This window comes from Athene noctua, chromosome 27, assembly GCF_965140245.1.
Source record: "Athene noctua chromosome 27, bAthNoc1.hap1.1, whole genome shotgun sequence".
NCBI classification, from domain to species: domain Eukaryota; kingdom Metazoa; phylum Chordata; class Aves; order Strigiformes; family Strigidae; genus Athene; species Athene noctua.
Genome location: NC_134063.1, coordinates 4,885,599 through 4,908,295, shown reverse-complemented (window position 1 = coordinate 4,908,295; position 22,697 = coordinate 4,885,599). Strand labels below are relative to the sequence as shown.

At 66.5% G+C, this 22,697-nt stretch overlaps 1 protein-coding gene and 1 long non-coding RNA gene across 3 annotated transcripts; one reads left to right on the top strand and one right to left on the bottom strand.

Moving 5' to 3' along the window:
- The first annotated feature begins 325 nt into the window (after window positions 1-325).
- SEMA6B (semaphorin 6B) lies at window positions 326-22,615 on the top strand. Of its 2 annotated transcripts, none has more exons than XM_074927899.1 (17): window positions 326-424; window positions 14,308-14,456; window positions 14,947-15,076; window positions 15,395-15,455; window positions 15,565-15,627; window positions 16,008-16,109; window positions 16,239-16,329; window positions 16,417-16,536; window positions 16,644-16,732; window positions 16,839-17,056; window positions 17,173-17,304; window positions 17,651-17,800; window positions 18,689-18,883; window positions 20,114-20,254; window positions 20,519-20,596; window positions 20,794-20,852; window positions 20,946-22,615. In XM_074927899.1, exons 2-17 carry the CDS (start codon window positions 14,342-14,344, stop codon window positions 21,932-21,934), a joined length of 2,733 nt encoding a protein of 910 aa, XP_074784000.1. In that variant the 5' UTR covers window positions 326-424; window positions 14,308-14,341; the 3' UTR covers window positions 21,935-22,615. The 2 variants fall into 2 exon arrangements, with proteins under 2 accessions (XP_074784000.1, XP_074784001.1); XM_074927900.1 differs by lacking the exon at window positions 326-424 and adding an exon at window positions 9,837-9,853.
- LOC141970938 (uncharacterized) lies at window positions 17,796-21,078 on the bottom strand. Its single transcript, XR_012635240.1, has 3 exons — window positions 20,942-21,078; window positions 18,693-18,890; window positions 17,796-17,909 (listed from the first exon to the last, which is right to left on the bottom strand). It is a non-coding gene; the product is annotated as an uncharacterized LOC141970938 (long non-coding RNA).
- Window positions 22,616-22,697: the final 82 nt, after the last annotated feature.

Genomic DNA, 22,697 nt, shown 5'->3' with positions numbered 1-22,697 from the left:
TCCGGGGGGGGGGGGGGGCGAGAGGCAGGCGGGGGGACGGCTCCCCCCGCCTCTCCGCGCCGGGGGCGGGGGGGCCCCGAGGCCGGGCCGGGCCGCCTCCCCGGGGCGGGGGCAGGGCGGGGGGCGCAGCCGCTCCCGGAGCGGCGGCGGCGGCTCCTCCAGCGCCGCTGTTACCGGAGCGGCCCCGGTGCAGCCGCAGCCACCGGGCGGGCCCGGCTCCGGCTCCGGCCGCGGCCCCCCCGCGCCGCCCGCGGCCCCGCCCCGCCCGGGCTCCGGTGCCCCGGCGCCTCCCGCCGCGGCGGCGCGGAGCGGAGCGGGGCCGGGCCGGGCCGAGCCGCGCTGCCGGCGGGCGCAGGTGCGCGGTGCCCCGGGCCCCCCCCGCCGCGGCCCCGGACCCCCCCTCCCACCCCACCGGGACGGCGAGGTAAGAGCGCGGCCGGTGCCCCCTCGCACCCCCTCGGCGATGCGGTCCGGTGTCCCCCCCCCTCCCCTTCCACCCCGGTTCGTCCCCCTTACCCCCCCCATCGGTTGTGCCCTCCCGGGGAGGGGGGAGGATGGGAGGAAAGGGGGGTGCCCCCCCCCAGCCCTCCCCCCTCCCGCCGCTGCCGGCTGCTGCATTGGGAAGCGGCGCTTTTGTTAGCGGCTCTCCGGGCGGAGCGGGCGGAACCTTGAAGGGTCACGGGCTGGAGGGGCCCCCCCGGCCCCCCCGCACCCTTCGGCACCCCCAACCCTTCCAGTTCGTACCCCTCTGCCCCCCCACCCCCTCTCGCTGCACCGCGCCCCCCCTCCCCCCCGCCTCAGCACCTCCATCCTGCATCCCCATCCCCACCCCAGCACTCGGGGGGGGCCCCTCCGGCACCCCAATCCAACCCCCCCAGACCCCTCCGGCACCCCGCGCACCCCCCGCACCTCCAGTCCGCACCCCCAGCGCACCCCCCGCCACCCCGGAGCCGCTCCCCGCACCCTGATCCTGCACTCCCATGCCCCCCCCCCCCCCCCCCCCCCGCCAGCACCCTGGTCCTCCCCAGCACCCCGATCCCGCACCCCGGTCTCCCCCCAGCACCCCGATCCCGCACCCCTCTCCCCAGCCCCCTACCCCGATCCTCGCACCCCCCGCACCCTTGAGCCCCCCCCCAAGCACCTCAGTCCCGCACCCGACCCCCCCGCCCCCACCATCCCCTCCACCCACCCCCTCCCCCGCCCCCATCCCACCCATCAGCACCCCGGGCCGGCACCCCGACACCCCCCCCCCCCGCCCCGGGACAGGGTGACGGGCGCGAGGTGCTGAGGGGCCGGGGGGGGGGCCCCCCCCGAGCTGGGAGGATGGAGATGGGGTTGGGGGGGGGGGGTGTCCCTGATTCACTGGTCTCCGTTTTGCCCCCGCCACCTCTTTGGGAAGCAGCCAGGGCTTGGGGGGGGGGGGGGGCAGGAAAAGGGGGGTGCTGCTGTGTGCCCCCCACCCTGAGCAACCTTTGCTGAGCAGGGGGGGGTGGAGGGGCTGAAATGGGGGGGCCGGCCAATGAAGCCCCAAAAAGAGCGGCGAGGAGAGCAGCAAGGGCTCAGCCTGGGAGGGGTTGGTGGTGTGTGTGTCCCCCCCCCGCCAAATAAACCCGCAGGGCTGGGGGGGCAAAAGTCCCCAAAAATCTGGGGGTGCCTGTCTCTGTCTTGCTGGAGCTGTAAGTTGGTGGGGACAAGGGATGGGGGGGGTCACACTTGGCAGAAGTGGGGCACCCCCTGTGCATGGGGGGGCTGGCACCCCCTGGCGTCAGGGCAGGGCTGGGGACCCCCATGCCGGCAGCATCTGTGGGGCTGGGGGGGCCCCCGTCCCCCTTTTGGGGCTCAGCACCATCACGCCGTCTGCAGATTTGTCGGGGGGGGTAACTCTAAAATAACGTGGGGTTGGGGGTGCTGAGCCTGACCCCAAATCCTGCCCTGTCACCCTCACTGCAGGGTGCCCCGGGCCCCCCCTGACCCCGCCCCCCCCCCCAGCCCCCCCAGGCCTGACCTCCTTTGCTCCCACATAACCCAGAGCAGTTGGGGCGCTGGGCCCCCCCCCCGACCCCCTGCCGGCCCTTCCAGACCCTCCCCATGGGGTGGAAGAGAGTGGGGAGCCCCGTCCCTGTAGGGGGGGTTTGGGGGGTCCCAGGATCCCCCTAGAAGAGCTGGGGGGGGGGGCACAGGGCTGTGCCATTAGCTCGGGGTGACCTTGGGTGAGCACTGCCTCCTGCTGTGCCTCAGTTTCCCCTCCACCAAACCAGGCCGTGAGCCGGGGGGGGGTGCAGAGGGGGACAGCCCCCCCCCCCCCTTCCCCAATGCTGGATGCTGCGCCCAACCCCTCCACCCCCCCCGGGGGGAGCAGTGGGGGGGGACCTGCCATGAGCGACCCCCCCCTGCCTCTGGGACAACCACCTCTGCTTGTCCCCAGCACCTGGGAGAGATGGGGATGATGGGGGCACGTGTGGCACCGCTGTGTGTCCCCCCCCCCCGGGTCCCTGCACCCCAACCTCTGTGGGTCCGGGTTGGCCCAGCAGGGCCCGATCCTGCTCCAGGGATGCACTGGATGGGGGGGGGATTGCTGAGCCCCCCACCCCGTCCCACTGAGATGACCGTGGGGAAGGGATGCATTGGCTGGAGGTGGGGGGCGCTCTGTGTCGTGTCCCCCCCCCCCCGGCAATTTTAGCCACAATTTAGGGCCTGAACTGGTGACACTAGAGGGCAGCTCCCGGCTCAGCGCGCAGCCGGCCGGTGCAGGATCTGGCCCCCAGTTTGTGTGCCTGCCCCCCCCCCCCCAGCAAGCCCTGGGGTGCTGTTTGTGGGTTCGTGTCCCCACGGTGTGCTGGGGGGGGGCAGATCCAGGCAAGTGCTGAGGTGCTGAGCACGGGCCCCTTTTGCAGCGTCCCCGGGGTGACACGGGAATTGGGTCACCGCTGTCACCGGGGCACGTGGCTGCGGTGGGGAGACTTTGTGCAGGGGGGGGTGGAGATGGGTCCCGGGGGGGGGGGGTGTCAGATTCAGGCTTTGAGGATGCTGGGGGGGGGCAGCTCAGCCCCCGCCAGCAGCACCGGTGCTGTCGGTGTTTTGGCTGCGGGGGAGGCAGCTCCTTCCCCCCCCCCCCCCAACCCCCCCCATCCACCTCTGGAGCCGCTTCTCAAGATGTTTTCGCTGCTGTTCCCATAAACAAAGAGAAACCACCGAATTCAACTCCTGGCAGGCGACAAACTGGGCCGCGCTGCCCGGTGACCGCAGCGGGCTGGCGGTGGCCGTGCGTGCTCGGGTACACATGTGCAGGCGTGTGCAGGCGTGTGCAGGCGTGTGGCTGTGCCGCTCCCCGAGGCAGAGCTACCCCCGGCTGCGAGGGGTCGCGGGGACCCCGGTGCTCTCCCTAAACCAAGAGGTTTCGGGGGGGTTTTGCAGCCCTCCGAGCCCTGCCAGGAGCCCGAAGTCACGGGGCAGGGTGGTGACGCGTCGGGCTGGGTGTCACCGTCTCCCCCCCCCTCGCACACCCCCTCGGCCCTCGGAGCTGACATCCCTTACAGCTTGCTCTGCACATGCCACGTGATGGTGTGGCTCCCAGTTAAAACCAGTGGCTCCTGGGAGGGCTCTTCCCTCCCCACCAGCTCTACCGGTGTGCTGGGGGTGGCTCAGCCCGGCCACGAGGCCCGTGCCGGCGCGATGCTCGCCGGGTACCGGAGCTGGATGCAGATCCCTGCTGCAGTGCCGGATGCAGTTTGTATCCTTAGACAAGCTCAAATATTTTTAATTAAACCTGCCAGTTTGGATGCAATTTAATTTTTCAGTGGGCTGAGCTGCGCCAGCCCCTCGGTGCATCTCCTGCGCCGGGGCCGCTCCAGCCGTATCTGTTTCCCAGCGTCGCCTTTGGTGAGGTTTTTCCTACCGGGCTCAGCCCGGTGGCTTTCCCCGTGCCGGCACCTCCGGCTGTGCCGGGCGAGCAGGTTGTCACCGGCACGGGCGGGATGGTTTCGCCGGTGGTGCCGGTGTGGTGGCATCCGGCGTGTGTTCGGCAACATAAATAGTAGTAAAGAAAACCAAGAGCGAGCTCGGCTCCATCTGGGCTGTACCGCTGAGCCTGCTTAACCCGTTTGCACCCGATCGCCGCCGGCGTCACCCCGTCACCGCTGGCATCACGGGTGCTGCATCCCGGGGGGGCTCCGGGGTCTCGTCTTCCCACCCCTCCGTCCCCAGGATGTGGCTGTGGGAGCGCGGTACCCAAAAGGGTGCCGCCATATCCCCGGCAGCACCCAGCCCCACCGCAGAGGGGACCTGGTGGCCCTGGGGACCCCCCAGCTCGTCCCCGGGGACCTTCAGGTTTTGGTTGTGTCCCCCAGAAGGGGTGATGGCGGTTTGGATTCCCTTTGCGAAGGCGGGAGGGAGAGGAAGAGCAATCGTCTGGCGCGAAGGAGATCCCAGTGGGGCTGCCTTGTGCTAACAGGATTTTACTCCCTATTTAATTATAATTTTGTCAAATTAAAAAAAAAAAAAAAAGGGGGGGTGGAAAAAGATCCCTCTTGTCTCTTTGTGCCGGTTCCTGGCAGCCGGTTAATTAAAGAGCGGCTGGTGAAGCCACCGGTCCCTAGAGGACGTCCCAGGGGACCCCAGCCCCAGGGCTTGGAAGTTGCACTTCGGTTCCAGTTCCTCCCAGTTCAGCCCAGTTTGGCCCGCTGGTGGCGAGGCCGGCTGTGGTTGTGGCAGCGCCGTGCCGATGCGCCGTGGCTAATCCCCGGCTTTTCCCTGTGTAATCCCGCCTGCCGGGATAATCTCATCAAACCTGGCAGCGCCGTGACCGAGCTCGGTGCTGGGTTTGGTGCCGGATGGATTTGGTCGGACGGATGGACGGACACACACGCACACACACACACACACACACACACGGTGGCTTTGGGGGAGCGGCGGCTGCGGGTGAGTCCTTGATGGGGCGATGTGGGGCCCGTGGGGTGCTCAGGTGGGGAAACTGAGGCACGGAGCAGCGTGTGGCTTTGCCGGGGACCAGGACGGGGCGGGGGTGCAGCCGCCCCCGTGCCCAGCACCCAAACCAAACCCAAGGCGTTGGAGGGGGGGGGGGGGGCAGGATGGGAGGTGGCAGCACCACGTACCGTACCGTCCCCCCCCCCCGATCCTCCCGGAGAGACCGAATCCGGCCGTGGTTTGGGCGGTGGGAACATAACCGGGATTTATTATCAGCCCCATCCATCATCTCCCGCCGGGGGACGTCGAGATAAAGCGCCGGGAAATTGGGAAGCGTCGAGGCGGCGGTTCGGGAGGCCGGGAGCTGGGCCCGTCCTCGCCCCACCCTGCGCGGGGCAGGATGAGGGGGGGGCACGCGGAGCTGCCGGTAGCCCCAGCAGCGACCCCGGCTGCGCCCCGTCCCTCGTGTCACCTTCCTGGGAGCTGGCGCGGCGGGATCCTGCCCCGCTGTGGGGGTGCTCTGCTTTCGCCCCCCCCAACGTGGGATGCGCTGCACAGCGCCTGCGGCTTACATGCACCGCACACGTGTGACAGCTTTGGGCACACGCGTGTGCACATACGGCGGTGCTCGGTGAGGATATGTGTGTACCCCCACGTGTGCACAATGGCCCTGGGCGCGCGCACACACGCACACACACACACACACACGACTCGTCCCGGCACACCCCTCACAGGCCCGACAGCCAGTGCACGCACACCTGCACACACGTGACACCCAGTGTGCACCCTGACGCCTACACACACAACACGTGGTGCACACACATGACATCCGGTATACACCCCAACACCTACACATGTGACATGTGGTGCACAGACACCTGCACACACGTGACACCTGGTGTGCACCCCGATGCCTACACACACGACACGTGGTGCACACACACCTGCACACATGTGACACCCAGTGTGTACCCAAACACCTACACACATGACATGTGGTGCACACACATGACAGCCAGTGCACACCCCAGCACCTACACACACGACATGTGGTGCACACCCATGACACTTGGTGTGCGCCCTAACACCTACACACACGACACATGGTGCACACACATGACACCCAATGTGCACCCCAGCCCCTACACACATGACACATGGTGCACACACATGACGCCCAGTACACACCCCAACACCTCCACACGCGACACGTGGTGCACACACACCTGCACACAGATGTCACCCAGTGCACACACACCAGCACACACGTGACACGTGGTGCCCACACACCTGCACACGTGTGCCAGCACTGCGTACGCTGACCCCAGCACACACGTGACAGCTGCTGCACACACACTGGCACACACACGGACACCCGCTGCACACACCGACACTGGCGCACGCACAGTTATGACACATGGTGCGCACACACACCAGCACACACGTGTCACCCCATGACACCCGGCACATCTAACGGGACCACCCAGGGGACGGGGACCTTGTCACCCGTCCTGCCATGAGCTGTGCGGTGCCGGTGGCCGGGAGCACGCGGTGCCGGCGGGGAGGAGGCCGGGGCTGGGCCGGCCTGGTGGGCGCCATCGGCCGCGCGGGCTGTGCGGGCGCTGGCAGGAGAACAAGGAGCCGTTTCGAGGGCAGCGAGGGAACACCTGACCTTCCGGCGAGGCGGCGAGCGCGGAGGCGGCGGCGCTGGGCGCGCGCCCGCGAACAATGGCCCTTTGTTCCGCGCCGCCGCTGGCATCCCGCATCCCTGCCTGCATCCCATCCAGCATCCCACAGCTCTGCCCGCATCCCACAGCTCTGCCTGCATCCCATCCAGCATCCCACAGCTCTGCCTGCATCCCATCCAGCATCCCACATCCCAGCCTGCATCCCGCATCCCTGCCTGCATCCCAGCCTGCATCCCACATCCCATCCAGCATCCCACATCCCAGCCTGCATCCCACATCCCAGCCTGCATCCCACAGCTCTGCCTGCATCCCACAGCTCTGCCTGCATCCCAGCCTGCATCCCACATCCCATCCAGCATCCCACATCCCTGCCTGCATCCCAGCCTGCATCCCACATCCCATCCAGCACCCCACATCCCGCGCTGCACCCCAATCCCATCCAGTGTCCCACATCCCAGCCTGTATCCTGCATTCCAGCCCACATCCCAGCCTGCATCCCATATCCCTCCCCCCATCCCACCCCACGTCCTGCATCTCCCATCCCACATCCCATATCCCACCCCGCAGCTCACCCCACACCCCGCATCCCCTCATCCCACCCCGCACCCCATCCCACCCTCAGCCCACAGCCCATCCCACACCCGGCTGTGCCGCAGTGCCGGCACCCAGCACCCGCTCTAGCCCTGCTCCCACGCATCCCACCGCTCGCCTGGGGGGGCTCCGGGTGCCCCCGTGCCGGGGTGCCGGTGGCTCACAGTGCGGGAGGGGGGTTGGGTGTCACCCCCTCTGGCTCCCACTTGTCCCCGGCCATCGCGGGAGCGGGACCCGGCAGCGCGCGGGTGGGTGTCACCACCACAGCGGGATGGAGCCGGGGCGCAGGGGTGAGCCTGCAGCCTCGCCGTGAGGAGGAGGAGGAGGAGGCCACCGGGTGAAGGCCTCCTGTGGCCCACACACCGGCAGCCGTTGCCCACCCTCCTGGCACACCGGCCGTGTGGTGAGGGGAGCAGGTTTGGCCGTGGCTTGTGTCCCCACAGGGGTCCCCATCCCCTGCTGTCCCCAGGAGGTGGTGGCTTGACGGAGGGAGAGGGGGGGCCACAGCGTGGGTGCCCTGCGTGGCAGAGTGGGTGGCAGGGGTGTCCCCAAGAGGTGGGTGGCTCAAAGGACAGAGAGAGGAGGCCGCAGAGTGGGTGGCCTGGGTGTCCACAGGAGGTGGGTGGCTTGAAAAAGGGAGAGGGGGAGCCACAGCGTGGATGCCCTGGGTGTCCCCAAGAGGTGGGTGGCTCATAGGACAGAGGGGGGGGGGCCACAGAGTGGGTGCCCTGGGTGGCAGAGTGGGTGCCCTGAGTGTCTCTAGGCGGTGGGTGGCTCGAAGGAGGGAGGGGGGGGCTGCAGAGTGGGTGCTCTGAGAGCGAGCTCCGGGGCCACCATCACTGAGGGGACAGCGTGATGCTGGGGATAGGGACCTGCGGGGATCCCGGGGGCTGCAACCCCCCCCCCAGCGCTCACCCGCACCCCTCGCCCCTCTCCATGCTGTGTGACCGAGCGGATATTTAATCTTATTTAACTACAAATAAGTGTTTTGAAGCGTAGAAATCTGAACTCGAGGCGCCGTCGCCTGGGCTTGGAGCAATTAAAAGCCCCATTTTCCCGGCCGGAGCAGAGCAGCCAAGCGCAGCCGGCGCGGGGGAGCCCGAAATGGAAATAAAACCCACCAAAAACAACAACTACACTTTATTAAGGCTTAAAAAATGAGCAGGCTGAGGGGTCGAGCACTCACTCCCAGCCTGTCCGGCACCTCCTCCGGCTCTGCCCAGCTGCTGGGGTCTGTGGGTTGGTTATTGTAGGGTTGCTGTCTCAGGATTGGGGTTGGGTTTTGGGGGGGGTTTTTTGAGCGGTGCGGGTGGATACGGTAACCTCCCGTCGGGTTAACGATGGGGCTCCGTGCCCTGGTTTGTTATCGGAGGGTTCCTGCTCGGAGCGGGGGGTAAACACGGCGGTTTGTTATTGTAGGGTCTCCCGCGGGGAGCTTGAACCAGGAGCTGTGCGTCCCTCGGGGACAGGACACCCTAGGGACAGGACACCCCGGGGGACGTGGGGCTCCATGGGGTGCACTGGGAAGGGAGGGGGGGGAGCAGGGGGTTTCCCCTTCCCACGCCGAGGGGAAACTGAGGCACGAGGCTGGTGACGCAGAGCGGCAGGACCCGGTCCTGCCGGTGGGACCTGTCTGAGGCCACCCACAGCCTGGGCGGCCCCTGGGGACGTGGGGTTGCCCGAGTGGGGTGTGGGGTGAGAACTGGCAGCTCAAGGGGACCCGGCGAGGGCGCAGAGCCCCTGGGGGGGCACAAGAGACCATGGAGGACAAGGGAGGTGAGTGTCATTAGGGACAAGGAGGGTGGGGTGACTCTGGGGACAAGGGGGTGTCTGTCTTGGGGGGACAGGAGGGACAAGGGGTGTGTCTGTAGGGACACTGAGTGCTTTTGGGGACAAGGGAATGAGTGTCCGTGGGGACAACGTGGGGGGGACAGTCTTGGGGGGACAGTAGAGACCTGGGGGGATGTGTGTCTGTAGGGACAGACCCGTGGGGGGAGCGGGACAGGATCCATGTGCCCTGGGGGGACAAGGACTGTGAATTTGGGGGGGGGACACACACAGGGCAGCCACGTGCTTGGGGACAGGGGCTGTGAACAGCACCCCCGGGTGCCCCTGCCTGCCACCCCCGCTGTCCCCTCCGCGGGGTTTATTTTGGTGTGAAGCGTGATGCCTCCTCGATAGGGCGCCCTCCTTAATATGCAGATGAGTATGTATTTAATATGCAAATTACCATGCGGCTCTGGCCAGCCACCAGCACCGCCCTGGCGTGATGGCAGGGAGGTGCTGAGGGCACCCAGCACCCATGGGTGTCACCCAGCAGGTATCGAAGGCGTTGGCAGCACCCAGCGCCTCGTGTCACTCACGTGGGTGACGGGTGTGGGGACAAACCCACCCAAAGTGACCGCGGGGTCCCCACCATCCCCACAGCCCGTGGCGGGGGGGGTCAGACCCCCCCTCAGTGCCTAGGGATGTCCTGGGGGGGGCCCGGACGCCTGAGTTGTCGTCATCCCCAAGCCAGGGGGGGGGGGTGGGTGATGGGGAGGGGACAGGGGACGGGGGCTATAAACGGCAGCTGTAAGCGGAGCCGGTAACCGGAGCGGGAGGCCGGGGGGGGACATTTGAGCCGCCGGCGGGGCCGCGGAAGCGCCAAGGTAAATGGTGGGTGCCGTGTCGTCCCCCCAAGTCGTCACGCCGATGCGCCCCCCCCGCATCGCTGTCACCCGCATGGGGACCCCAGCATCAGGGGTGACCCATCCTCTTGGCACCCCCCCAGGTTCTGGGGGTGATAATTGCCTGCAGGCCCCCCCCCCACACACACACACCCCCTGGGCGGTGCTGCTTGGCGGGGTGCGGGGGGGGACACATGGCGGGGGCCAGGGCCAGGGCCAGCCCGCGGTGCCAGGTGGCCGGGGTGACATTTGCTCCGTCCCCGCCGTGGGGACAGCTGCTTCCTGGCTCTGCCATCTGAACCGGCCCCGGAACGGAAACCCAGCGGGGGGGGCTGAGCCCCCCAGCCCCGGCAGCAGCAGCAGCTGGGTTTTAGGGGTGGGGTGGGGGGTGTGTCCCCATGGCAGTTTCAGTGGAGGTGGCTGCTGTTGGTGACCCCCAAACCCCCTCGATGGCAATGGGCCCCCCCATGTGACCCCACTGGGATGCTCTGGGGACCGGGTGCCACGTTTTGGGGGGCTGGGGGGTGTGTGTGTGTGTGTGTGTGACATTTTCCATAACGCTGTTTCTAAGGGCCTCATTAGCATATCTAATTGCGGATTGCTTACTGGCACTGAGAACTTTCTAAAGGAAATTACCCCAAACAGCAGATAAAATCCAGCACTAGCCCTACGAAAAGGGAAGGGATTTAGATATTGAGATAATAACGTGCCCCCCCCATACGGGGGGGGGTGTGTGTGTTGAATAACGCGCGTCAGATGCCTCCTAACGAACCTTGGTTAATTAGGCACCAGTGGCTGGTTGAGCTGGGCCTCCGCTGCCGTTATTCTGCCCCCCAAGTTGTATATTAAGGGATTTCCGTATCCCCTCATTTCCAAGCGTCCCCCCCCCGCCGCCGTTTTTCTGGTGTCCCCCCCCCCCGTTTCCCTGTGCCTTCCTCACGGGTGGAGGCTGAGCCGGCGCGGATGAAGTCGGGGATCCCGTGGGAACGAGCCGAGCCGGGATCAGCGCCGGGTGCTGCGATGGCCGATGAGGATGGGGGGGGGACACACACGACACCCCGCGGTGCCTCTGTCCCCACTGTGGTTCGGGGTGTGGGGTGTGTGTGGGGGGGAAATCTCACCGGGTGGGCTCGTCCCGGTGATCCTCGATTCCCGCGGTCCTTTGGAGGGGCCGCGGGGCCGCTCGGGGTGTCCCATGGGTTCCCCCCCCCCCCCCTCAGGTCCCTGGCTGCGGTGACAGCTGCCGGGGGTGGCTGGGGGGGGGGGATGGCTCCGGTTACGGTGACATCAGCCCTACCTTCCCACCTGGCGCGGGTGGGGGGCATGGGCCCCCCTCCCCTGGGGGTCCCTGGGGGGGGTTATGTGACAGCTGAGCTGCTTTTGGGACGCTGGAGCCCCCGGTGCTGTTGGAGCATCCTGGGGGGGGACACACACACACCCCACACACACACGGCACACACACGACCCACCCCCAGCTATGGGACCCAGGCGTGCGGGCCCCCCCGTCCGAGCGGTGGGGACAGCGGGGGCCGGGCCGTAGGGCCAGCGGCGGAGGCGGCCGGCGGAGCTCAGGTGGGCAGAGCGGGGTGCGGGGGGGGGCTGGGGGGGGTGCCCAGATGCCACAGGGAAGGGGCTCCCATCCCCGGGAGGGGGAATGGAGGCGGCATACCCCCCCCGGCAGGTGGGAGGGGGGCTGGCAGCCCCCTCTTTGGGGTCACAGGGACCCCACTGCGCTTGGGGCTCGCTGCAGTCCCCTTTTATCAACCCCTGGAAATTATGGCGTGGGGAAGGGGCGGGGGGGAAACTGGGGGGCTCCCTCCCCCCTTCCTGCCCCTCTGTTGGGCATCGGGGAGATGCTGTGGTGGGGGAAGGACTGAGTGAGCGGCTGCCCCCCCCGGCTTTGTGTGTGGAGGGTGAGAGCTGAGCACGCTCTCAAACGGGGAAACTGAGGCACGGAGCCGGGGGCTGCAGGAGGGACAAGGACAAGGGACAAACCTGAGGCTATTCAGCCTCTCAGTGACAGAGAATCCGGCCTAGAGGCCCCCCCCGAGACCACCCAGCTCACCCCCGGTGCGGCCGCCCCATCCCCACCCGCTGCCTCAGTTTCCCCCCAGCCCTGTTGGGGACGTGCGTGGTGACCAGCCCCTCTCCTCCGCCACCGCCGTGAATGGGTCCCTGTTTGTCACCCCCCTCCCCGCCGTGCCCCCCTCCCTGCCGGCCCCCTCGTCCCCGGCCCCCTCCTCCCCACTGCCTTCGCTGCCTTTTCTTTGCCCGCACAATCGCCGGCATTTATGGCGCCGGAGGCTCCGGTTACCCCGCGCCCGCTCGCTGTCACCACTCAGGCTGGGGGGGACGGTGACACCAGACCCCCCACTTGGGGTTACAGGCGCCTGAGGCGGCGACACGACCTCCCTGCACCCCACATCCCACCCAGCGTGGGTGGATTCTCAGGTGGCTGATACATGCTGAGCCCTTCCCCGGGGATGCTTTTTGGGGTGTCGTTTTCCCCCCCCCCCCCTCCGGTGCCTGAGGATCCCACAGGAACCCTTAAATTTGGTGATTTTTGGTTACTGCTGGAGTCAGGCAGCGTGGGGGAGTTACGGCGCGGGGGTGTCATTACCCAAGTGGGACAGGTCGTTTGGGTAACGAGGCTGGACGAGGAGCCCCCAGCAACCCCTAAAGGGAAAGCTGGGGGGGGGGGCCATAGGGGGAGCCCCCTAGTTCAGCTCCATCAGTAAAAGCCTCTGAGGCTTTAAATTACAGCAATTAAACTGTTAATGGCTTTTATAAAATAGCTCAGGTACAAAAAAAAATGGATTAAAAAATAGCAATTTTTCAGGCTGATGCCCCAGGGGATGGGGCCCAATCTGGCCGGTTTGGCACCCACAGCCGTGGGTGCTGTGAGTGACAAACCGGCAGCTCCCTGTGCCAGAAACAGCTCGTTTCCCTCTTTTTTTTGGAGGGGGAAAAATCCCCCCCCTATCCCACTCCTCGCCATGAAATGATCAGCAACACCAAACCTCTGGGTTGCTTTTGGCATTTGCTGGGGTTGCGCTGCCGGCTCAGCTGCGCGGGGCTTTGAGGCACAGTTTGCTCTTGAAGGCACCCGGTGGTTATTTTTAATAGAAATATATAAAAAAAATTTAATAAGGGGCGGTGCCGTTTCCTCCTAGGGCAGGTGGGGAAACTGAGGCCCGGCCCCGTGACACTGTTGCCATCAACATGGTGTTAACAATGTCCCCAGGGACCGTGGCACTGTGGGGACAGGGGTGGGTGTTGCTGGGGACTGTGATGCTGCCGGGACATTGTTGGATGTCCCTGGGGTCCATGACACTGTGGGGACAAAGCTGGGTGTCCTTGGTGTCTGTGACACTGTGGGGACTGGGTTGGGTGTCCCTGGGGCCTGTGACATTGTGGGGACTGGGTTGGGTGTCCTTGGAGTCTGTGACACTGTGGGGACTGGGTTGGGTGTCCCTGGGGTCCATGACACACCATGGAGACAGGGTCAGTTGTCCTCGGGGGCTGTGACACCAGGGTCAGGTCCCACTGGGGCCACATCCTACCCAGGGGCTGTGACACAGCAGGGTCAGGGTCAGATGTCCCCAGAGGCTGTGACACTCCAGAGGGGACCGTGCTGGGTCTCACCCAGGACCGGTGACACCACAGAGGGGCTGGGGACGAGTCTCCCCGCTGGCACATCCCGGCGTCCACGCACCGTGACCCCCAGCCCCACACAATGTCACCCATCCTCGCTCCCCGCAGGGGACACGGCGGCGGGAGGGCGACGGTTCGATCGCTCCCGCTCCCTGCTCTCATGGAATTGATAATCAATTAAATCCCTGCTTGGCTGCTAATTACTCAGCCCGGGTAGCAGGAGGGGGACAGCGGCCCAGCGCGGTGTGGGGACGGTGGCACTGGGGGGTGCCGTGGCATGTGGCACTCCTGGGGTTTTCTGAGCCATTTCAGATGGGGAAAGAGTCTCGCCGGCCTCCCCCGTTGTCCCCGTGTCCCCAGCCCTGTCATGCCACCGCACACCGGGTTTAGTTGCCCCATGGGCTGGTGATGGTGAGCTGCCAGTAAAACCCCAGTTTGGGCCCAGTAGCCCCAGTGTGAAGCCGCGCAGGCGCTGGGAGCGGCTCGGCGGGGGCACGGGGGCCGCTTTTCCCAGCATATTTGAAATTCTTCAGCCGGGGAAGGACTCGCTTCGCTATCGCCGATCCCAGCCGCAGCCCGTGCCGGCCCCTCGCTGCTGGCACCGGCCCAGCGCCGGCGCCTTAAACCCCCCACCCGCCCCCCCAGACCCCCCCAGACCCCAGCACCGGGGATGGGTTTGTGTTGTGGGTGCCGCAGGGCGGGGGGTGTCAGTGGGTCGCAATGGGGTGGGAACCCCGGGAGGTGGGTGCTGCCCCCCCTCCCACCTCTCCCCGTGCTCGCAGGTGTCGTGGGTGCCCACCCGCGCCGGGGGCCACCATGGGGCCACCACCCCGCGTCCCCCTCGTCCTGCTGCTCCTGCTCGTGGCCGAGAGGACGGCCCGTGGCACCTTCCCCGAGGAGCCCGGCCCCATCACCGTGGCCCCCGAGGACTGTGAGTGCCCACCTCGGGGTGCGGGGTGGGGGTCAGGGTGCTGCGTCGATGTGCAAGGGGGGACACGTCTCAGCATGGAGAGGGGAGGGGGGTTTGGGGTGCTTTGGGGTAAAGGCAGTAGGTGGACATCCAGGGGAAGGGGTTTTGGGGTGAAGGCATGAGGGGGTACCCATGGGAAGGGGTTTTGGGCTGCTTTGGGGTGAAGACGGGAGGAAGGCACACTTGAGAGGGGGTTTTGGGGTGCTTTGTGGTGAATGCGGGAGGGGGGCACCCATGGGAAGGGGTTTTGGGGTGAAGGCAGGAGGTGAAACCCATGGGAAGGGGTTTGGGGTGAAGGCAGGAGAGGTAGAACCCATGGGAAGGGGTTTTGGGGTGCTTTGTGGTGAATGCAGGAGGGGGCACCCATGGGAAGGGCCAGGTGAAAGCAGTCACCTTGGCTGTCTGGGGGGGGGCCCCAGCAGCGTGTGACCCCCCCCGTGTGCCCCCCCAGACGTGAAGCACTACGCCGTCTTCGTGGGCCATGGGACGAGCCGCCCGGCCGGCCCCGAGGTGGGGGGCACCCAGCGCCTCAACATCCAGCGCATCCTCAAGGTCAACCGGACCCTCTTCATCGGGGACAGGTCTGAACCGCGGCACCCCAAAGCCTCCCCGCGATGGGGGCGGGCACCCAACACCCCCCCAGTGCTTTTTTCTGGGGAGAGACCCCACTACCTGACCTGGGGGCACCCCAAAATCTGCCATGGGGCACCCCAGGGGGCTGCGGGGGCTCTGGCAGGGCTGTCCCTGCCCTGGTGATGCTCATTGCCCATCCCAGCACCCCAAACCTTCCCGGGGGTGGGGGGCTGTGAGGGATCCCGCACCCCCCCCAACATGTCTCACTGGGGGGCACATCCCAGGGGTGCCCCGCAGGGTGGTGACACCCGTGTCCCCCTCCCCAGGGACAATGTCTACCGCGTGAGCCTGGAGCCCGCCAGTGCTGGCGAGATGCGCTACCACCGGGTAAGTGCTGAGCCCCCGGGTACTGGGGGTTGGGGGGGGCACTGGGGGGGGCTGTCAGCTTCTCCCCAGCCCCACGCTGGGTTTTGTGTGTGTGTTGCCCCCCCACCAGAAGCTGACGTGGCGCTCGAACCAGCACGACATCAGCATCTGCCGGATGAAGGGGAAACACGAGGTACGGGGTTGGGGGGGGCCACACCCCGTGAGACCTCCCTGGATGGGGGCTGAGCACCCTCCTGCACCCCGTGTCACATGGACAAAGCCACCCCGTGTGTCCCCCCCCGGCCAGTGTCACCCTCCTCCTCCTCGCTCCCTGCCAGCCGTTGTGTCTCTGTGATTTATTGGCCGCTTAGATAATTGGGTTTGTAATTAATTATTTCGGGCCTGTGGATCAGAGCAGGCGCAGCCCGGCATCTGCCAGAAATCCAATTTCCAGGTCCCATAAATGCCATTTTGGGGGTGAAAACACCCCACCAGGCAGACCATGGGAGCACCCAGGGGTGAGGTGGGTGGGCCGGGGTGCCGGGGGGTGACGGTCCCCTCTCTCCGGCGCAGGCAGAGTGCCGTAACTTCGTCAAGGTGCTGCTGGTGCGGAACGAGAGCCTGCTCTTCGTCTGTGGCACCAACGCCTTCAACCCCGTCTGCGCCAACTACAGCGTGAGTCACCCACCCCCCGTGTCACCCACCCCACGTGTCCCCCCGCGCCGTGGCCGGGTGACAGATGCTCCTGCCTGCGCCGCCGAGGCAGCCCGGGCCCCGCTCACGGCCCCGTCTCGCCCGCTGTAGATGGACACGCTGGAGCCCATCGGGGACAACATCAGCGGCATGGCCCGGTGTCCCTACGACCCCAAGCACGCCAACGTGGCCCTCTTCACAGGTCAGTGCTGGCACCGCTGGCGCCGTACCGGGCGCTCTGCCCGCCGTCTCCCGCCCCGCGCCGGGCTGACGCCCCTCTCCCGCACAGGGGGGATGCTCTTCACCGCCACGGTGACGGATTTCTTGGCCATCGACGCCGTCATCTACCGCAGCCTGGGGGACAGCCCGACCCTCCGCACGGTCAAACACGACTCCAAGTGGTTCAAAGGTGCCTTCCCCCGGCGTGGTGGCCACCATGTGCCATGCCAAGGTGTGGCACATGGCCCCTTTCATTGCCATCCTGGGACATCCCTGACCCTGCCACTGTCCCCGCAGAACCCTACTTCGTGCACGCTGTGGAATGGAGGAGCCACGTCTACTTCTTCTTCCGGGAGATCGCCATGGAGTTCAACTACCTGGAGAAGGTGGGAGACATCCCTGCAGTGGTCTGAGACACCCGGGGTGGGGACAGGGACAAGGGGATGGTCACTGAGGTTGGGTACCAGGTGCTGATGGGTGTCCACCCCACAGGTGGTGGTGTCTCGGGTGGCCCGGGTGTGCAAGAACGACATGGGGGGCTCGCAGCGGGTGCTGGAGAAGCAGTGGACCTCCTTCCTCAAGGCCCGGCTCAACTGCTCCGTGCCGGGCGACTCGCATTTCTACTTCAACGTCATCCAAGCCGTGACAGACATCTTGGAGCTGGATGGGCGCCCTGTGGTGCTGGCTGTCTTCTCCACGCCTGCCAACAGGTCTGATCCTCGTGTGCCCTGCTCAGCCCCCCAAGGCTGGGCTGGGACCCCTCCACGTGCCCCACTGTCCGTGAGGGATAGGTTGAGGTGCTCACCCTGTGCCCGCGTCCCTCCAGCATCCCCGGCTCGGCCGTCTGCGCCTTTGACATGACCCAAGTGGCCGCCGTCTTCGAGGGACGTTTCCGGGAGCAGAAATCACCCGAGTCCATCTGGACACCAGTGCCCGAGGACATGGTGCCGAAGCCCCGGTGAGTGACATGCCACTGGGACGGGGCTGGGGAGAGCCAGGCTGGAACCAGCAGGAAGGGACATGGGGATGGAGGTGGGGACGGGGATGGGGACAGGGACAGGGACAGCCAGGACTGGTACCTGCAGGGAGGGTGATGGGGATGGTAATGGGGATGAGGATGGGGACAGGGACAAGGACAGGGTTGGCAAGGGGTGGGGACAGGATGATGCCAGCAGGAAGTGTAGAGGGGATGGGGATGGGGACAGGAACAGTGACAGCCATGGCCAGTACCAGCTGGGCTGGGAACAGGGCTGGGGACAAGGCCAGCATGGCCGTGGGGACGCTGAGCCATGCCGTGGGCGCAGGCCTGGGTGCTGCGCGTCCCCGGGGATGCGCTACAACTCCTCCAGCACCTTCCCCGACGAGATCCTCAACTTCGTCAAGACGCACCCACTGATGGATGAGGCGGTGCCATCCCTGGGCAACGCACCCTGGATCCTCCGCACCATGAGCCGGTGAGCGCCCGGGGCAGGATCCGGCCCGGGAGGGGCTAGGGGGGCTGCTGGGGGCTGCTGGGTGATGGCTAGAGCCTCTTGTGCTGCCCTTGCACGTGCGTGCCAGCGCCTGGAGAGCGCCAGGAGACCTGATAAATCTCATAAACTTTGCAGTCAAGATTGTCTTGTCCTAATTAAATCTGCCTTAATTGCTGCTTGATGGGGAATTAATCAAGTGGGGCTCTCAGGCCGTAGCCTCCCGCCGGCAGGGCAACTGGGACACGTGCAGGGCTGGGGCTGGGGACACGGGGCTGGGGATGTGAGGCTGGGGCTGGGGACACGGGGATGGGGCTGGGGATGTGGGGCTGGGGCTGGGGACATGGAATTGGGGCTGGGGACACGGGACTGGGGACGAGGATGTGGGGCTGGGAATGGGGACATGGGATTGGGGATGTGGGGATGGGGCTAGGGACACAGGGCTGGGGCTGGGGATGTGGGGCTGGGGACGGGGACACCAGGCTGGGGACAGGCTGGGATTCTGCCAAGGGATCAGGGGGATCCAGGCTGGTTCCTTAGTGGGATCTGAGCTGGGTCCCAGCTGGGATCTGGGTGGAATCCAGGCTGGGTCCGGGCAGGGTGTGGGCAGGATCCTGAGTGGGGTCTGGGATGAGTCACGGGGAGGGTCTGGGACGGGTCTGGCTGGGTCCTGGCCGGGATCTGGACTCAGTTTCCATTTGGGATCTGCACACCCCTCACACTCCTTGGGCATTCCCTGCTCTGGGCCAGCCACAGCCTGTCCATCCTCTGGTGGGGGGGTCCCAGCCCCCCCACCCCGCCTCAGTTTCCCCCTCCCTGGGCACACATGGGCTCCCACACACCCCAGCACCCTGCTCCATTCACACCGTGCAGGTACCAGCTCCGCAAGATCGTGGTGGACAACGCAGCGGGGCCGTGGGGCAACCACACCGTGGTCTTCCTGGGCTCCAGCACGGGCACCGTGCTCAAGTTCCTCATCCAGCCCAACGCCAGCACCAGCCCCGCGCCCGCACCCCCCGGCAGCCAGAGCGTCTTCCTGGAGGAGTTTGAGACCTACCACCCCGGGAGGTGGGTGCTGGGTGGGAGGAGAGGGGAGGAGTGAGTGACTGGGTGGGTGGGTGGGGGTGGTCAGATGGGTGGATCGATGGGTGGGTGGGTGGATGGATGGAAAGGGATGGATGGATGGACGGAAAAGAATAAAGGGAGGGAGGGAGGGAGGGAGGGAAAAGAATAAAGGGATGGATGGATGGATGGATGGATGGAGATGGATGGATGATGGATGGAGGGAGGGAGGGAGGGAGGGAGGGAGGGAGGGAGGGAGGGAGGGAGGGATGGAAAAGAATAAAGGGAGGGAGGGAAAAGAATAAAGGGATGGATGGATGGATTGATGGATGGATGGATGGATGGATGGATGGATGGATGGATGGAGGGAGGGATGGGGATGGATGGAAAGGGATGGATGGATGGATGGATGGAAAAGAATAAAGGGATGGATAGATGGATGGATGATGGATGGATGATGGATGGATGGATGGATGGATTGATGGATGGATGGATGGAGGGATGGATGGATGAAGGGATGGAAGGATGGATGGATGGATGGGGATGGATGGATGGATGGATGGAAGGATGGATGGTTGTTGGCATGGGTAGGTGGTGAGCTGTTGGAGATCTGGACGGATGGATGGATGGGGATGGTTGGATTGATGGGTGGGTGAGTGGTTGGATGGACTGGTGGGTGGATGGGTGGGTGGATGGTTTGGGTGAGTGGTTGGAGAGATGGATGGATGGATGGATGGATGGATGGATGGATGGATGGATGGGGGTGGTTGGATTGATGGTTGGGTGAGTGGTTGGATGAGTGGGTGAGTGAGTGAGTGTGTGTGTGAGTGAGTGGTTGGAGAGCTGGATGGATGGGGGTGGTTGGATTGATGGTTGGGTGAGTGGTTGGATGAGTGGGTGAATGAGTGAGTGTGTGTGTGAGTGAGTGGTTGGAGAGCTGGATGGATGGGGGTGGTTGGATTGATGGATGGGCAGGTCGGTGGGTGGATGAGATGTTCAGAGGGGGGTTGATTGATTGTTGTAAAGTGACAGGAGGGTGGATGAAGTGGTTGGGGATGGGTGGGATGGATGGTTGGAGGGGATGGGTCAGAGGGATGCCAGGGTTGTGCGGGTGGGTCAGAGGGGTGGGGGGAACGGGTGAGATGCCCTCCTCTAGACAGCTGCACTGGGGCCAGCTCCATGGTGAGCAGGCAGGGTCCAGGGCTGGGGCCACGCTGAGCTCTGTCCTGTCCCCAGGTGTGGCCAGGACACGGAGGACGAGCGGCGGCTCCTGGGGCTGGAGCTGGACAAGGCGGCCGGGTCCCTGCTGCTGGCCTTCCCCCCGTGCGTGGCCAGGGTGCCCGTGGCTCGCTGCCAGCAGCACTCGGGCTGCATGAAGTGAGTGCGACGGCCTCAGCCGCTCCCCAGGGTGGGCAGGGCTTGCTGGGGGGGGGTGTGGGGGTGTGGTGAGGAGCAGGGGGCGCTGCCCTCACATCCCAGGAATTTGCCCTGTGCTGGGATCCAGCTGGGAAGGGCTCAGCATGGATGGGAGCACAGCCAAGGGAAACTGAGGCACGGTGTGGGCCAGGGACCCTCGTGGGGGCTGGGGTGTGTCATCCCCACCATGTCAGGACTGATCCTGATGTCTCTGCTCCCTGCCAGGAACTGCCTGGGGAGCCGGGACCCCTACTGCGGCTGGACGCCCGAGGGCTCCTGCATCTTCCTGGAGCCCAGCCCCAGGTAACGCTGCCAGGCCCGGGGGGCAGGGGGGGGACACGCTGGGGGACACGGGACCGGGTCAGCAGGGTCTCAGGGGCTCCCCACAGAGCTGAGACCCAGCAAACTCATTGCTTGCTGAAGCAAAACAAGCTGGGAGCCCTCTGCCAGTCTATTAGGGACCGCTGACACCCACCCCCTCTCCATTTGCACCCCCGCAGGGTGACCTTCGAGCAGGACATCGCCGGCGGCAGCACGTCCCACCTGGGCGAGTGTGAGGGTGAGTGCGGGGCGAGGACGGGGGCTGGCGGTGCCACCACCATGTCCCCACCGCAGCCGTCCCCTGACACGTGTGTGTCCCCCACTCACCCAGGACTGGTGACGGAGAGCTTCGTGGACGAGCCGGACGGGCTGGTGTCGGTGAACCTGTTGGTGATCTCCTCCGTAGCCGCCTTCGTCATCGGCGCCGTCATCTCCGGCTTCAGCGTCTGCTGGTTCATCGGTCACCGGGACCGCAAGGAGCTGGCGCGCCGCAAGGACAAGGAGACCATCCTGGCCCACAGCGAGTCGGTGGTGAGCGTCAGCCGGCTGGGCGAGCGGCGGGCCCGCGGCGGGCAACCCGGCGCCTTGCTGGCCCCGCTCATGCCCAACGGTTGGCCCAAGGAGTTGGGGAAGGTCACCCAACACGACCTGGATTCGGGGGTTCTGCCCACGCCAGAGCAGACCCCGTTGCAGCAGAAACGCTGCCCCGGCGCCCTCCAAAACTGCACCTGGGAGCAGAGTCACAACATCATCAACGCCGCTTTGCGGGACCCCGGTGGGTCCGGTACGACCGCCGCCGGCACCGGTCGGCTGCACGCCGGCTCCGGGCGCCCGGCTCGCGGCATCCCCCTCTCCTGCCACGCCATCCTGGTGGATCAGGAGCTGGAGGCCGAACTCAGCGACTCCTCGGGTGATGGCCATTGGGGTCGGGATCCCCAAGAGGGTCCCCGCACCCGGCAACACCCCCCCGCCGGCACCCGCCGCCCACCCCGCAGCTCCTACGGTGACTTCGCCGGCACGCCGCACCCCAGCCCCGATCGCCGACGGGTGGTTTCGGCACCCAGCGGGGAGGGGGGAGACTTTACCGAGGGGCCACCCTGGCACCCCGAGCAGCTGAACTTTAACGCCAACAACGGCACGGGCCGCCCCGGTGCCCACCTCAAGAGGAACCACACGTTCAACAGCGGCGAGGTGCCGGCGGGTGGTTACGGGCGACACGGCACAGCACCCCGAGCACCCAGCGCCGGGCCCCCGCGGGCGCTGACGGACCTGCACCACCTCCTGCGCTACGGCGTGGAGCGGACTCCCTCGGGAAAATAGGGTCCCACCGCGTGCGTGTGCGTGTGCGTGTGCGTGTGTGTGTCCCGTTGCCCCCCCCCCAGGGCACCAGTGGGGTCCCCCGGTTCCCCGGGGACAAGGAGGGGTGGCTGGGCCAGAGGTGCGAGCATGGGGTGAGGGCGGAGGTGGGGGGGGGGGGGACAGGCACCCCCTGAGTGCCCCCGGATAGGGTTTGGGGGTGTCCCCGGGTGGTGTGGGGCAGTGCCCCGCGCTCCGGCTGCTTTGCCCCGGGCCCCGGGGGTTGGAGGGGGGGGATTGGGGGGTGGGGGGGTCTGTCCATCCTGTTCCCCACCCCAGGTTGGACCCAGGGACCGTGGCACCCTGGGAGGGGGATCCCTGGGGGGCAGCGGGATGGACGCACGGACACAGAGCAGGGCTGTGCCCCCCCACCCCGCAGCCCCTCCGCCCCATCAGCGGCACTCGGGTGGGGGGGGGAAGGGCTTGTGGGTGCTGCCAGCACCCTGGGGACACCCGGCCAGGGGGTGCCACCGGGGCGCGCTTGTTGCGGTGATGGGACACGGTGAACATTTGGGGTGCGGGGAGTGGGGGGCCCCAGATGTGTGTGTTATCTGGGGACGGGGCCCACTCACCCCCTCTGGCCTGGGATCAACCCTGCCAGCTTGAGAGGAGGTCATCCATCCCGCCCCCCCCCCCCCCCCCCCCCGTAAAGCACAGCCGGGGTGTGGGGGCACCGCTGGGGCTGGGGGGTCCCCACCGAACCCACTCTCTGCTGGCAAAGGGTGCC